The sequence below is a fragment of the Trypanosoma rangeli genome, assembly GCF_003719475.1.
Source record: "Trypanosoma rangeli strain AM80 chromosome Unknown Tra_15.4_contig_00095, whole genome shotgun sequence".
NCBI lineage: Eukaryota > Euglenozoa > Kinetoplastea > Trypanosomatida > Trypanosomatidae > Trypanosoma > Trypanosoma rangeli.
The window spans coordinates 25317-40164 of NW_021705840.1; the positions used below are offsets into that span (position 1 = coordinate 25317).

The 14848-nt window shown below is 50.2% G+C and overlaps 8 protein-coding genes and 2 pseudogenes across 8 annotated transcripts, besides 11 other annotated features; all 10 read right to left on the reverse strand.

Annotated features, from left to right (window-relative positions):
* The first annotated feature begins 272 nt into the window (after positions 1-272).
* Positions 273-296: a microsatellite.
* A 103-nt stretch (positions 297-399) lies between these two features.
* TraAM80_03604 (uncharacterized protein) lies at positions 400-1494 on the reverse strand (the record flags this gene model as incomplete). Its single annotated transcript, XM_029380563.1, has 1 exon — positions 400-1494. One exon carries the CDS (start codon positions 1492-1494, stop codon positions 400-402), a length of 1095 nt encoding a protein of 364 aa, XP_029239569.1.
* A 38-nt stretch (positions 1495-1532) lies between these two features.
* Positions 1533-1556: a microsatellite.
* Positions 1557-2038: 482 nt separating this feature from the next.
* Positions 2039-2064: a microsatellite.
* Positions 2065-2085: 21 nt separating this feature from the next.
* Positions 2086-2781, reverse strand: TraAM80_03605 (uncharacterized protein; the record flags this gene model as incomplete). The annotated part of the gene is made up of 1 exon (XM_029380564.1): positions 2086-2781. The coding sequence occupies one exon, from the start codon at positions 2779-2781 to the stop codon at positions 2086-2088; it is 696 nt and encodes a 231-aa protein (XP_029239570.1).
* Positions 2782-3198: 417 nt separating this feature from the next.
* On the reverse strand, positions 3199-4536 carry TraAM80_03606 (uncharacterized protein; the record flags this gene model as incomplete). The annotated part of the gene is made up of 1 exon (XM_029380565.1): positions 3199-4536. The coding sequence occupies one exon, from the start codon at positions 4534-4536 to the stop codon at positions 3199-3201; it is 1338 nt and encodes a 445-aa protein (XP_029239571.1).
* Positions 4537-4595: 59 nt separating this feature from the next.
* Positions 4596-4622: a microsatellite.
* A 108-nt stretch (positions 4623-4730) lies between these two features.
* TraAM80_03607 (hypothetical protein) lies at positions 4731-5726 on the reverse strand (annotated as a pseudogene).
* A 234-nt stretch (positions 5727-5960) lies between these two features.
* Positions 5961-5982: a microsatellite.
* A 252-nt stretch (positions 5983-6234) lies between these two features.
* TraAM80_03608 (uncharacterized protein) lies at positions 6235-7320 on the reverse strand (the record flags this gene model as incomplete). The annotated part of the gene is made up of 1 exon (XM_029380566.1): positions 6235-7320. The coding sequence occupies one exon, from the start codon at positions 7318-7320 to the stop codon at positions 6235-6237; it is 1086 nt and encodes a 361-aa protein (XP_029239572.1).
* Positions 7321-7750: 430 nt separating this feature from the next.
* On the reverse strand, positions 7751-8356 carry TraAM80_03609 (uncharacterized protein; the record flags this gene model as incomplete). The annotated part of the gene is made up of 1 exon (XM_029380567.1): positions 7751-8356. The coding sequence occupies one exon, from the start codon at positions 8354-8356 to the stop codon at positions 7751-7753; it is 606 nt and encodes a 201-aa protein (XP_029239573.1).
* A 258-nt stretch (positions 8357-8614) lies between these two features.
* Positions 8615-8682: a sequence feature (GA-rich).
* Positions 8683-8695: 13 nt separating this feature from the next.
* TraAM80_03610 (uncharacterized protein) lies at positions 8696-9907 on the reverse strand (the record flags this gene model as incomplete). The annotated part of the gene is made up of 1 exon (XM_029380568.1): positions 8696-9907. The coding sequence occupies one exon, from the start codon at positions 9905-9907 to the stop codon at positions 8696-8698; it is 1212 nt and encodes a 403-aa protein (XP_029239574.1).
* A 41-nt stretch (positions 9908-9948) lies between these two features.
* Positions 9949-9994: a sequence feature (A-rich).
* A 370-nt stretch (positions 9995-10364) lies between these two features.
* Positions 10365-10418: a sequence feature (A-rich).
* A 170-nt stretch (positions 10419-10588) lies between these two features.
* On the reverse strand, positions 10589-12064 carry TraAM80_03611 (protein phosphatase 2 (formerly 2A), regulatory subunit B; the record flags this gene model as incomplete). The annotated part of the gene is made up of 1 exon (XM_029380569.1): positions 10589-12064. One exon carries the CDS (start codon positions 12062-12064, stop codon positions 10589-10591), a length of 1476 nt encoding a protein of 491 aa, XP_029239575.1.
* Positions 12065-12455: 391 nt separating this feature from the next.
* On the reverse strand, positions 12456-12902 carry TraAM80_03612 (uncharacterized protein; the record flags this gene model as incomplete). The annotated part of the gene is made up of 1 exon (XM_029380570.1): positions 12456-12902. One exon carries the CDS (start codon positions 12900-12902, stop codon positions 12456-12458), a length of 447 nt encoding a protein of 148 aa, XP_029239576.1.
* A 50-nt stretch (positions 12903-12952) lies between these two features.
* Positions 12953-13002: a sequence feature (A-rich).
* A 576-nt stretch (positions 13003-13578) lies between these two features.
* Positions 13579-13607: a microsatellite.
* Positions 13608-13726: 119 nt separating this feature from the next.
* Positions 13727-14276, reverse strand: TraAM80_03613 (diacylglycerol kinase-like protein, putative; annotated as a pseudogene).
* Positions 14277-14800: 524 nt separating this feature from the next.
* Positions 14801-14848: a microsatellite.

Below are 14848 nucleotides of genomic sequence, written 5' to 3' on the forward strand. Positions count from 1 at the left end.
GGAGTGATAGAGTCATGAGAGTTTATTTTCCAGGCACCGCCATCGTCAGACCCTGCTTGCCCGTGTGTTTTTCATAAAGCGCCCCACCCTCGCCTGAGGCGGCGCTGCCGGCAACCAAGGGCCCGCAAACCTTTCCCCTTTTCGCTGCGCCACGCCCGCTCCCTGAAACAAGACGGAGAAGCAGGAAAAAAAGAAATCAAACACAGCAGTGGGGCTGGCGCCCGGTGCCGCGCGCGCGGGAAGGCAGGGGCACGATGCAGAAGCGGGGGCGGAAAAGCAAAAAAAAAAAAAAAAAAGAGTAGCGCCGCGTGTGTTTCGCATTCGTGGCGGGAAACCCCGGCAACCCCGGCCGCGCGGAAGGCCAGGGAAACAAACAAGCAAGCTGGGGGGCGGTGGTCTCTAAAACGCCATGTCTTTTAGGGCGCCGACCTCTGTTCGCAGCCCCTGGTGCCGCTCGGCCATGTCCTCCACTTTTCCGAGCTCTTTCCCCACCAGGCCGCCAAGGGCGTCCGCCTCCCGCGCCTTCTGCTGTAAGAGGATCCGAAGTTTCTTGTATTCCACGTCGGCCTGGCAACTCACGCGGCGAAGCCGCCCTGCGAGATCCGCCTGCTCGCGCTGCAGCTGCGCAACCTCAGAGGAGAGCGCCCCCACGTGCTGCCTGACGCGCTGGAGGTTTCGTGTTGCCCACTCCCTCGTGGACTCCATCTCATCCGCGATGGCGGCGTGGTCGCGTCGCCGTTCTTCTCCGAGCGCCTCCACGGCAGCGGAGGCCGCGCCCACTTTTGGCTGCAGCGAATCCAACGCCTCAGTCACCCGAAGCACCGCAGCCTCCAGAGGGGCGAGGCGGGTCGTTTCAGTGCTCACCCTGCCCACCTCCAGCGCCCTCACGTTCTGTTCCAAGAGAGACAACTGCTCGCGTAGTCTGTTCTGAGTCTCTGCTTGGGACGAGGCAGATGTGGAAATTTCCCTCTGCACAGCTATCGCATTCTGCTTGGCATCCTCCTGAAGAGCCTTGACAGCGTTTTCGACATCCCCTCTGAGCTGGTGCACTTCTTCTTCACGTTCTTTGCAAGCTCTGATTACTTCATTCATATTTTCTCGCTGAGCCTCTATAACTTTGTCCCGTATCGCGGAGGGGACCTGCTCCCTCAACACGGCAAGTTCTTCCTGCAGTCGGGTTGTAAGGTGCTCCTGCCGTTTTAACCGGGAGCGAAGTTCGTGTTGTTGGCGTCGAAGCTCCCCCTCCTTGTCTTCTTGAAGACCTTGAGCCAGTTTCACCAGCTTTGTCAGATTCAACATTTTCTCATCGAACGCGTCGACGCGTGTGGAAAGTCCTTCGATGCGATCCACAAGCTGCTGAACTGAAAAGGCCCCCTTCAGCACACGCTCCACGCGCTGCTCCGCGGCCGTCTCCACCCCCACTGGCCCCGAGGATGCGTGCGGCACGGAGTTTTCATCGCGTCTCTGCCGCAAGTAGATGTCTGTGTAGTCCATTTTTTGCTGCCGTGCAACGGGGCAGGGCCAACCCACCGTTTTTTTTTTCTTTTTCTTTTTTTGCCTCCTTCTGTCTCTCGGCGAACTTTGCCCCGTCTAGCTGCGGGGGGCAAGGTGTCTATACAGCAACCTACCAACAACAAAAAGGACCATCACCCAACGGTGAAAAAGCAAAAGCAAAAGCAACAAGGCATGTTAGGGAGAGAGAAAAAGTGGGAGCGAGGAGGGGCAGTAATAACACTAACTACGGCGACGAAAACATTCCAAACAAGGCAGACTCAGGCCTCCAAACAAATGAAAACTAATAGCACTACTCCCTCCACAAATATATCTCTCCCTGTCCTTTTTTTTCCCTTGCCTGGTAACAGTTTTGCATTTAAGCTCCCCCCATTCAACCTTTAACTCCACCACATGTACGTGTGAGTGAGGAGTGTGTTGTGTGGGTGTTTCGGGAGCTGGAGGCACAGCAACCGTGCTAGTAACAAGAGGGGCAAAATAAAACAAGACATGCGCAAATAGAGAAATACAGAGCCACATGCCAAGGAAAAAACAAAGAAAAAGAAAAAAAAAGGTGTAGGTAAGGAGGCAGGCCTACAGAAATCTTTCTGAATCGTCCACTACCAATGAGACACGCAGCATCCTGCTGAGGCCATCCCACTTTGCATCTGCTCTGCCGGCGATTACCTTCTGCGGCAGAGCAGCTCGCAGGTAGTACCTTGAAGAGGAAACACGAAGTTCATATGGATCAACGGAAATGGCTAAATCTGCGGCTTTCTCCAGCTTGGGCATGAAAACTTTTACGAGCAGACCAGATGGTCCCCCAACGGCCTTCATGGCGTCTATCCCCAGGTAAACGTCCTCTGCAGTGACCATTTCCTGCTGCAGAATGGAGTGCTCCGGCTCTTCCGCACCTTCTTTTGGGTGTATAGTGGCATCGTGACGTGCACGAAATACAGCGGCCAGTTCCTCGTCCGTCCAAATGGCGTATCCCTTCGGTTTCGCGGACCGACGCTTCTTCAACTGTAGCTGTTTGGCCTCACGACTTTTGGAAGGAATAGGAAGGCGCAGCTGCTGATCCACGACTGTGGAAGGCAAAGAAATACTTGAGGGCGCTACCTGCATAGTCGCACCGGCCGCCGCACCACAGGATGCATTGCCCACGGAATTTGCCTCTTGCAGGCTGTAACCCACGGTTTGCCCCTCCGGGCGCTTGAATCCCTGATTTTTGTCCAACAACTCCACCAAACCAGAGATGTCTTGAAAGCCTAATCCACGGTCTTTATCCATTGCTTCCTTTACCTGATTCCTTCACGAAAAAGGAAAGGCGTTAAAGTAATATTCCCCTTGAAACTCCACAAACACCATAACAAATAAGTAAAATAGGAAAACACGTCTTTCACTCTATGTGTGTGTGTTTGTGTGAAAGAGAGACACAACGAAGCAACTAACGTATGGAGAGGAGCAGGGGCAAGAGGCCCACACCTACCACGAAGTTTCACCATTACTTCTGCCTTGTGCGGCACACTTGCAAAGCACGACTAGATTAAAACAGGAAAAGGAAAGACATCCGCCGTATGCATTTTGTGTCACCAAGCTACCCCCCTTCCCCTTCCTCCACCGTGACATCAACCACTGTAGCTTTTGATCCTATTACCAAACCTTTTTTTTTGTTTTTGTTCTGCCCGTTTGTTTCCCTATATGTGGTTAAAGTTTACTTCGGTTTCCAAGCAGGGGATCGAACCCCACTTGGCTAAGTACCTTACGTATCTCAGGCCTGAAAACGAGTAGCGAGAGATATTGTTTCGCCTGGAACGTGGTAATAACAGAGGTACACATACAACCATCCTCAATAGTGATGGTGTTGAGTACTTTATGATCCGTCAACGTGAGCGGCAGTTTTGCCAACCTTGCAGGGGTTTCCTGCCACCATAGTCGTAGAATCCTTACCGAGTCCCCACTGAGGAATCGTAGCGGCAAACTATTCTTGGGTCGCTCAACCGTGACGTAGAGGTCCCTTATCAATGACTCATAGGCGGCATCAAGGTTCGGTTGCTGATTCACACTACCCTCTAATGCCTTTTTCGCATTATAATACTCCAAAAATTGCATTAGCGTGGATGGCCAACGCAACACAACACGCCCATTGGAGGGTTCGTCATTGCCTTCAAAGTGAACAAGAATGGCAGTCATAGTATGAACCTGCTGCGTGTGTTCCAACATCTCACGCAGAAGTGGCCCAATTTTGCCGACGTACTGCTGAATGTCCGGTATACCTACCACACGGGGCATTTGTCCTCGTATAAACTCCTGCGGGGAGGGAATAGAAGGTAGGCGCAACATAGAGGAAGACACTACACGAGGCTGCAAGGAAGCGCTCTCTTCGGATTCCACAGGTATCTGAACGACATACCCGCACTGAGGTCGAAGGGAATTGATTGGGTTGGGCGAGCGGAGGTACGTGATGATGTCGGCATCGTCCGCCTTCAATGGACTCATGGTCTTCTCAATGAAGTTTTTGCAACCCGGTGACTCAAACGTGATGGCGTACGTGTGTTCCTCTACAGACCGACATGCCGCAAGAACAGCGCCCAGGCTATGGCCAGTATAGCTAATAAACCACTCGGGTGTTTCCCCATGTGTGACACTCAGGAATAGACGAACTTGCTTTGAAAACTGCCGCGCCAGGCCAAACAGGATGGTGCGCTCATCAAAGTAAGTCCAAACACCCGCTCGTAGGCTCAGCGCGTTTGTCGTCCCCCGCTGGGCAATGATGCAGTGACGCAATTTCTTATTGATGTACGCTACGCCAAAGTACCCTTCCTTATCCAAGCCCAGATCCGTCGCTGTCAGGAGAACCTCCCACGGACTCGGCACCGGTGGGCCGTTTGGTTTACCATACACATGAAGCGAGAGTCTGGCATATACGGAGTGTGGAATGAGCGGCAACAACGAAACCTCCTCCGGTGTCAGCTTGGGCCGGTTTCTAACAGTCGCGGCAAAGCATGTAGAGCTTGAAAAACAATTGCTATGACTGAGCCCCATTGCGATCCCTTCCCTTGGCAAACAACGACACCACCACGATGAGGAAGACCCGGAAAGGCAAAAAAAAAAAAAAAAAACACAAAAAATTACTTGACGTCGTGGCCCAACGCAACACGAATGACGAGAGTCAGGTACACAAATGTATTTACTATCCTTCTAATCCAAAGTCAGCGGCACCTCTGAATCTCAGCTCTCCACTCGCGCCGCACTCTGCACGACGGCGTTGGAAGGAGTGTGTAGTCAGGGCACAACTGACGAATACGCCTAATCAACGCCGCCCCCTGTGCGGTTTGCATTGAAACACTATGAAAGATAAGCAACTGCAGCACAAACGCATCATCAAAAGAGCCTTTTCCCGACAAAAAACAATACTCTGCCAACGCCGCATATCGCCTGGCAGAGCGCCAACACTCCGCTTTGACGCACGAGCGCAGCATACTCACGAGACACGTAGGTGTCAGCCACTCACCCGAGCCGACGCCAAGGTGACGCTCCCACCACGAGAAGCGTTGCTCGTAGACATCGGCCTCACCCTCGTCTTCCACGTGGCACAACACCAAACGCTTGGACTTTGATCACCAATCATCGAAGGACACCTCGTCCGGTAATCGCAGCAAACGAAACGCTTCTTCACAGGTGCCACGGTACTGTGCCAGACGCGCTAAGTCTTCCGCTCGTTTCGTCCCAACTTCACCCACTGCTCCTACCACCACGCCCCCGTTTTTACGACTCTCGTAAGAAGGGCGGGGATGCTCAATTTGCATGAAGCACGGTGTGCTTTGCTAATAGATGCGAAGAAGATGCGGGATTAACTCACTTGATAAAACGCCTTGACTCATGCCAGATACATCAAGCGTAGATAAACACCTTTGCAGGTATACTGGATCTGTCGTCTGCGCCGCAGCATTCACTACGGTATCACTCAGCGGGAGTGCTGCCAAGCTGCGGCAGGCGCTAGTCGACAGGCCTCCCTGCACAGGCGCACCTTGCGCGGATCACTAATCCCAATAAACTCATCCAGCAGTGACTTTAGTGTACCAGGATCTTGGCACCTACCAGACTGTGTGAGGGCGCTAATCACAGCCTCCAAGCCTTCAAGACTCGCGGTTCCCGGAGTCGTGTGAGGCATGGGCGAAAAAAAACACCCGCGTGGGAAAGCGGAATTGAAACACACTAAACCTCTCAAACATGCTGGCGCATCACTCACCACAAACAGCCGGTCCTCTTCCTTCCTTACCGTAAATACGACGTTGAAATGTCAATCCAACCACCTTCTCACCCGTCGCACACAAACAGCGGCAAAGCAAAGAAGCATTGGGGAAAAATGAAGCAAAAGTCTACACGACATCTGCATATATCCCCGATCCTCCTTCCTCCATTCTCCACACCCCAAGTGTTAAGACCAATCCCCCTACCCCCCCCCCAAAAAAAAAAAAATAAAAAAAATTATCAATCAAAAGGTGTGAGGTATTAAAAGAAATATGAAATTTGCAAAAATCTTTTCATGCCCTTCGTGCACCCTCTCGCAACAAACAATACTCACTCCTCCTGGCACTAACCAGTAACGCCTAGAGAAGACCTAGGACGCTTTGTGTGAAGGAGGATCACACACGCATACGTTCACGTACACGCACAGACAGGCGTCTTCGCAGATTCGTCAATCGTTATTTCAATGCGGTAGAATAATGGTAAACGACTTCACATGGCGCTCGGTTCTTCGCTATGCACCCATTTCATTTCATGCAGTTGTCTTGGCAAACAATATTCCTCTTCTTCTTTAGGTATGGTTGCCGTTCTCGCCAGGCAGTGATGCTTTAGAATCAAACGAACGCAATTGGCCTTCTTCAGTCGCCGCCGCTCCCCCAATTCCCCCTTAACATAGTCCATGAGCTCATTTGCGGTGTAGTGGTTTTGCAGCTCAAACCCGGTAATTGCCGGGTCCTGGAGGGAACGTCGTCGCTCGCGCAAGATTGCTCTGGGAACTGCCGAAGGTCGCTCACGCATAAACTGGTCAAGATTCTCCGCAGTAAGAAATTCCTCCCCATCTTTTGCTTCTGTCCTAATTTTCTTTCTTGGAGACTCAGTCGATGACGCCTCCTCCTCCACCTCCTCCTCGTCGACATCAACCGCCTCGTAACACTTCTCATAGGAGGCGATCAGCCAATCGAGGACACAGGCCTTCCCTGTCTGCTTCTCGTCATCCGACGTCAGAGGTGGAAACACGACATCAATGATAAAGTCCTCAACGGCATGTGGAAGTTCTTCAGCTCGTGCACGCGCAGCCTCCAGCACCGCCGGCTGCACCCCACACGCCAGCACGAGAGAATCGTTTTCCCTCACAGTTCGTTGACTCATCCAGTGATCAAGGGCGTCAATAAGAAACTGCTCCGAGAGCGTTGTTGCCTTGCCCGTTAGTGCAAAGGCCTCTTTGATACGCAGAAGGGCCCACACTGGCAGGTCACTTTCCACAACTTCAACAAACGCCACAAGTGAGGAAGGTCCAAGTACACTTCTGCTAAATGTCTCCGCAGACTCTCCCACTAGCCGAAGCAATTGGGCTCGCTCTTCCTCGTCCGAAAAGAGGCGTGTGATGTTGGCGCGGAAAACGTAAAGTCCGCTAGACAAGATGCCGTGGATAGCGCTGCCATTGCTAAAAATGCGCCCCACATCGACAAACTCCCCATCGCCGGTGAGGTCGCTTAGGACTGAAAAGGGCTGCAGGCCCACAACATCCAAAAATGCCAGGAGCCGAAATAAGGCATTCTGCTTCCACACTGCGGTCATTTTCAGAAGTGTAGGTCAACAGAGTGCCAGGGACGTGATGTGCAAGCGAGGGGTTTCCAGACAGTCCGCCAGCGTTCCTTCAGCGATAATATTGGGGACCGCAACGCACACAGATACACAGAGAAAGAACAAGAGAGGGAAAGGGGGAAAATCTGTTCTTTCTGCTACAAAAGACACGACACCACCAACAAAAACCAAAAGATAGACGGAAAGACGCATAAATAATTTGGCCGGGCCATCACCGCAACCAACAATTCACTGTACGCTCCGTGATGAAAGAATTTCACCATGGGACCCACACACATAAATACTAATAAAAAAATGTAAAGCAAAATGCCAGTCTTTACAGATTTCCTTTACTTTCTTATGCTCATTTGTGCTTATCAGCCTTAGGCCTTTCCCCATGATACTCTTCAGAAACGGAGACACTTTAGTGACCATCCTTTTTCTCGCCAACGCCGCTTCGCCGGACGACCGCCCTCTTCACTGCCACTGCCACAATCTGATATCGCCCTCTCCGATCATGCAGCTCCACAAACCTCTTGCGCCTCCCCCGAGACACGTGCCGCACACCAGCTTTACCTCTACCAGAAACAACCGTCCACGGCAGCGGTAGAAGCAGCTCCCCTGTATCTAGGTTGCGAAGAAATGTGTTATCCTGCGAGCACACAGAGGAGAGATCTGCAAACATCTTACCTGTATTGATCTCGATACTCTCACGGGCATGGGCAAAAGTAGATGTGGCGGCATAAAACACTGGAACCTCAACCGTGACCCCCGCAGTGGTCTCAACATTGATGGTTGATGCATCTCCTTTCTTCCAGGCGCCTACAGGCTGCTTCCCAAAAGTTCGTATTGAGTGGGGCGAGACATTGGTCACCTCACAATGCATGTTGTTGCCTTGCAGCGGCATTGTGAGCGCCTCCAAATCAGCGAGCTTCTCCACAACATGTGACACTCGACAAAAACTAAAATGTTTTCGAAGAACTTTCCGAGAGGCAGGCACCGCCTCAACCAATATGCATGGATCCCTCATCCTAAGAGCATCCACAGTTTATCCCTCGACGCACTTGCAGATAAGTATGGAAAACAATAAAGTAAGAAGAGGTGTGGGTAGTGAAGGTCAAATAAACAAACATCCATTATATATCTCCAGCATCCTAGCACCACAATGAGTGTGAGGGCAAAGCGGCAAGAGGGAGACAGAAAGCAGCAACTACAGTCAAGGCCGCACACGGAAAAAGAACTGAACACCGTGTAAGAATCAGAAAAAAAGATTCACCAAATTCCTCGGAGAAGAAGAAGTACCAAAGGAACAGCAGAGACGAAGATGAAAAAACAAAACAAAAGAAGAAGGAAGAATACAAGCACCAGCTCACCAAAACGGCACACTGTCGTATCCCTCGGCGCCCGCCAGGTGTTGCATGCTAAACAGCGCCGACAAGAAGGCCCTCCGCTGTGCCTTCCCGACGACATATCCAAAAAAGTAGCTTACAACGCCTCCCACCGTCACTTTACTTAAGTCACGGATTTGCTGCAGCAAATCATCACCGCAGGCTCCCATGGGAATCGCTGCTCCTACCTCCTCCAAGTCAGCTGACTGACTCTGCTGTGATTCCTTCTCCGCTTTAAGCATTGCGGTGGTGCCGCGAAGGGCCGACCACACACTATCATACCTTTGTTGAGCATTGGGGTGGTCTGAAACCTCTGACACGGCCAGCACAACACGAAGAACTTCTCGCAATTTTAGATACTCACGGGCCACGGCGGCGCATTGCTTCCACCTCCTTTTGGCCATTTGACGCCGTGCTCTCATTTCCGCGAGGTCGTCGGAATGCATGCAGACCGAAACCGGCATTTGAAACCGCCGTGGCATCGTCCGACCTCGCCCAACGATGGTGCGAAGAACGGACCAGCCTGGATCGTGTTCCTCATCCACAATCGTCGAACGCAGAAGGTCCCGTACACTTTCCAGATCCGCCACCTCCGTGCACCACATGCGCCTTTTCACTGCCTGCAGGGCCAGTAGAAGTCCGGTGAGGGCAAATCGTGGCTGCCTACCCTTGATAATGTCACAAAACATCCGCAGATCCAAAAGAACTTCCTCGAAGTGGTCCATTACCCATTGTGTCAGCTCCGAATGAGAAATATTTATCTTAGCTCGCTCAGATGAGCATGGTGGATGCTGATGGTGATCAGTCCCAATCGCCTGACTGCCTTCCCTCTCGGTGGCATCATTTTCATTGTCATCACCAGTGTCGTTGAGGCTCAATCCACCCCATGATTCAAAGTTCGAAAGGGGTATAGAGTAAGCAGCCATATACATTTTAAGCAGGGAGCTGTTGAACAGCATAGTCCTCAGGCCAGGCGGATGTAACAAGTACACTCTTTCTGTGAAGTGTGCCCACAGCGCCACGTTGTCAGGTCGAGTGAAGTCATAAAGAAAACGGTTGAGTGTACCAAGTAGCAGCACATCCCGCACCGGTGTGTATTCTGCACACAACATAAGCACATCGTACGGAAGATCCTGTAGTCTGCAATGAGTGGGAAAACACACTACCTCTGGTGCCACTTCCACCAACTGCATCCTCAACTTGTTTTCTGAAACAATGCCGCCCTCCCAGAGCCAAAAAACTAAAAAAAAACAAATAAATAATAATAACAAAAAAGAAAAGGCCTCCAAACAGATTTTATAAAATAAACCCCAACAATTGCCCAAGCACACACAGATGCGTATACGTGCAGAGATGCATGGTCAAAACTATGCCATATGGAGGGAGGGGAGAGAGCAGAAAACAGAAAAGAGCGACGGGCTATCTCAGACCCTCTCAATGTGCCACGCGTACGAAAGAGCGCAAGTAAAGCACCAGAATAAGGGTCTTAATGACTCATCGGTATCGCCACTCAAAAAATGAGCATAGTCACTAATTCCATGTCACTGGAGGGCCGTCATAACCTGCACGTGCGATCACATGTATGCTACTTCACTGAGAATAACAACAAAAAGAGTGGGAGCAAGAGAAAACGAACAACTACAATAGAGCAAGAAAGAAAAAAAAATACACAAAAACAAAACAAGGCAAAACAAAAAACAAAAAGTATCAACAAAACATCACTCTTCATACGAGATTAACAGCAGAAGCAGAGCGGGAATTGTAAATGTCAAGCAAGAGTGCTGTAAAACAAATACAAATGAAAACGGAAACAAAGACAAAAAAACAATGAATAACTACAAAATGGTAATAATAATAATGGGGCTGCGCATAAGCTAGCGTTGTTCCCGATTTTCATACGTCCAAAAGGAAAGGCAATCAATAAGAAGAGCGACAAAGAGGCCAGCCTGTGGAGCATTGATGAATTCTTCACGAGAAATGCAAAGCGGCTCTGCTGTGGAAATAAGATCAAAGGCTTCCTGCACAACGGTTTCCCGTGAAGGCACCTCAAGCCCCGCAGCCACCAGTTTAGCGTGTGTTTCTCGAAAAAAGTGGTTCACGTGCACAGGCTTCAGGTAGCCGCTTCCTTCTATATCGAGAATATTCCAGAAAAAAAGCGGTTTCTGGCATGATGGGAGAAACTCCACCGCCACTACAAAATCCACAAATTTGCGAAAATCTAGTTCCGCCTTTGCCATTGTCACGTTTGTCTCAAAGAAGCGATCAATGAAAAGGGAGGAGAGTGGCCCAACGCCCGGAGGAAGGCCGTCATCCATCACGGTGGGGAGACCCTTCTTGTACCTTTTCATATCATCTGCGTTAAGAGTTCCCCGGTTACTAGTATCCAGGTAGAGGAACTTGTCGTATAAATTTGATGTGATGGCGGCACTAAACCAATTCCGCGGCTGCTCTTCCCGCATCAGTTGCAGACTTACCCACTCATCCATCACCGGGTTTTGCAGCAAGGCATCTATGCGAATAAAACCTCTGGACCCAGGATCCAATCCCCAGAAGATGCGCCGACTCACTGCACAACAATAGAAGGGCAACATTTCTTCCGTGATCTCTCGCAATACTTCGATCCTCGGAACTAGGTCGCGCACGTAGCTTTCCATTTCCTCTTCAACCAAGCACCCGTCATTGTTGGTGTCCCACATAATCAATTCTGCCTCACACTTCACAAGGAACACCTGCTTGGCAAATCGCTGGTAAATGTGAACCACCTCTACACCACCTGCAGGGGATCGGGGGCATGAGAGGTACAACTGTACCGATGGTCGTGGTTGCATCACGGAGGCTAAATACACGACATCCCCTAACGGTGTTGCGTCATCCAAACACTCTTGTTGTGAGGACCGTACGGAAACCTCTCGCCGAGGTGAGGACTTCGGCGTCGATTCAAAACGTTCTTCTTGCCACGCTTTAAACTTACCCAGGATCTTCATGTACTCAGTGACGGTTATTGTCATGCGCGTTTTGTCGGCACTAAGAAGCTCCCACAATTTGGCATGCATCTCATCTAGTTGTTCTATTTCCCTGAAGCGTAGATTAAGCTCAAAAGCTTTGCTTGTGATTCGCAAAAGTTGAAGAGCCTTTTCAGCAGAGGGATCGCGTCGTCGCAAGTACATGGCAGGAATGAAAGGAGTTTTCTGCTCACTCCATGCCTTCTGCGCCTCTGCATTAATGCGGGCCACCTCACAATCCCAGGACTCGGCATCCTTATCAGTCTGCGAGAGTTCCTTCTCCGCAGCACATCGAAATACCTTAATAAGTGCCTGGTGCGCTTCCTCCGTGGCGTCCAACACAGGCATCCAAAGGGCAGGCGCAACCCCTCTTCCCTAATGCTTTCCCTCTCCGCCCACTCCTGCGTAATATACACACCGAAAGGAAACCACAGCAAGGTTCCAAAACAAAAAGTCAGGATGCACGGAGAGATGCCGCATCGTTACTCGGACAATGAGCCATAAAATTGGAAGGGGGAAAAAACAAAAACAAAGCAAAAACATCCTCAAGTAAATAAAGAAGTTTTTTTTTTTTCGTATTCTTGACTTGTACCGCAGCCTCTCTCTCGCTGGGTCCCACCACCAACAAAACAGTAATGGAGAAGCACCCTCCATACACCCCACTCTGCCTCTTGTCTCACCAGTCATCCAGAGAAGACTATGAGGACAGACACCAGACCTCTTTCCATCCTGGGGTTCCTCAGAGCACCACCCGCTTCAAGGAGCTGCATTTATCTGCGTGCTCCCTCAAAACTAAATACGTCTGCTCGGCACAGGAGCGATTCATTTGCTCCCGCATAAACAGCAGGAGGACAAACACTAATGGAAGAAACGTCAGTATGTATTCTCGACGATGTTCCTCCCGTGCTTTCGCCTGCAGAGAAAGAAATCTCTCCGCACTTTGCTGTGCGTTCAGCACAGCCTCCCCAGAGTTTTTAAAATGCGCCTCAAGATCTCGAACATAGTGATTAATTTGTTCGCCGTACGGCGTTGTCGCGGGGTTGGCAGACGTGTTCCACTGTGACGGCGATGATGCGTCCGCCGTATTGACGCTCAATGTGCTCCAGGAAGATGGCGATGGGATTGGCTCCTCTTGACGAGGCAGAACTTTTGCCCGGAGAGCGGCCAGCAGCTTTCGCTTCAACATTTTACTCCAGCGTCCACCCCCCGTTCCTTGCACGATACGCTTGAGACCACAAAAAAAAAAACAAAGCAAAACAAAAAAAAAATAATAATAATCAAAAAAAGCCAACGGACAGTGCGCACGCCCCCTCCACACGCAAGGATGTTGAAAGAGAGGAGGGGGAGTGCTGTGGGTAGAGCAAGAACGACGTATACGCAGCGGTGGCAGCAGCTGAAGTTGATGGGCCATTAAACGGTTGGAGGGAAGAGAAAGATATTGCGGTTTTGGCGGTACATCAGTGAGTTAAAAGCAAACATGACTCATCGCGTTGCCTCAGAAAAATAGATGCGTGTGTTTGTATTGAGACATCATGTTAAACATGTGGTGGTAGTTGATGTAACGGAAGACTGAAGGTATTGGCTTGTGGGGTGTGGCAACGACAAGGTCTACACGTTTCAGATCCACTGAACAGAGTGTTCTTGGCTGCCAAACAGTGTCCTTCAGACAAGAGGGGTGGAAGAAGGAGAGTTGGAGAACAAAGGCAGCAGTGAGGTGTTTAGGCCGGAAGGAAACACTTGCACAGAGAGGTCAACAAGGCCCCCCCGTAGTGATGATTCTGTTTTCCCTCTCATTCCATAAATTAGTCGACTACACAAAACTATACACTTCGAAGAAGAAGAATGGAACAACACAATCATCCATATATATATATAATATATATATATATATGGCTATACATTGTTTGATTTCCCCGTGCAGCCTACATTCCAACAGAGCAACATGCAGTGATGTGACCACTCTTTCGCACTTTGCATCACTTATTTCTCATTTGTGTCATTCATGTCGTCGTCCTTCGCACGTCATTGCAAGTGTTGTGTGATGGACACCTCAATCATTTTATTGGTGGGGGAAAATTTATTCATGGGTTCACCATCAGCCTACATCGTAAAGTGTGCGGAGGCCACTATGCGTATACGCGCTCCCTGAGCAACTTTCCTTGCCATCTGTATATCCATTTACGCGCCAGCAGTGTGCCACACGCCGTATAGCGCGGTGACTTTCAGTAGCCCAACTCCAACGTCAGGCGCAAAAAAAAAAAAAAAACGTCCCTTGTTTTCTTCCCAGATAACGGCGCCACCAGCGTATGCTGTCATGTTAGTAATCACAAGGACCTTTGCCCCCGAGGGGAGAGAAACAGAAGTATCCTCTACATGTCACTCCATCTGCTTCTTTGGCAGCGTGGTCAAGGTCCACAGCGACCCACACGCAAAACAGCCGTACCATAACTTATTCCGGAAACGCCGCGCGCACAGCGCCGGGTGGCCATCGCGGAACACGCTGGATTGCTTTGACAATGACCGCATCAAAACTGATTGAAAAATAATTCATCATCCTTTTCCGTCCACGGCAGGCCCCACCAGAAGAAAAAGGGTCAAATACGTTCTCCTTGCCAAGATGTGTCGCCAGCCGCCCACCGACAAACTCCACCACTGTTTTTTTTTTCATTGATGAGATTCACGGTCAAATTATTCTCAGGCTGTTCCGTCTTGAGGTCCTTCTGCGCATCCGTCAACATTTTGTCACTGCAGCTACGCCAGTCCTTCTTCCCTTTGCCCTCGCCCACCCGCACCTCTTTCTACATACCAGAGATGTATCGCTTTGTAGTACAAACTTCCCGCATCAGAGCAACCAATGTGCACCCCAGTCTTAAAAATTGCAAAAACAAGGCAGCAAAAACGCAAACCACACACATTATGTGGCAAGAGGGTAATTGCGAGGCATCCTTCCTCATTCCAGCACGAGTTCCTTTTTCTACTCGCGCAAGTTGCGCGTCATTGTTGTGAGTGTGTCTCACGCTTAAGTAGTGTTTTATCTTTTTCGCTTAAGCATAATGTTCACGCACTCGCTCATCTCACCAATTATCCCTCTCTCTCTCTCTCTCTCTCTTTTGTTTTTTTTCTCTCTCTCTC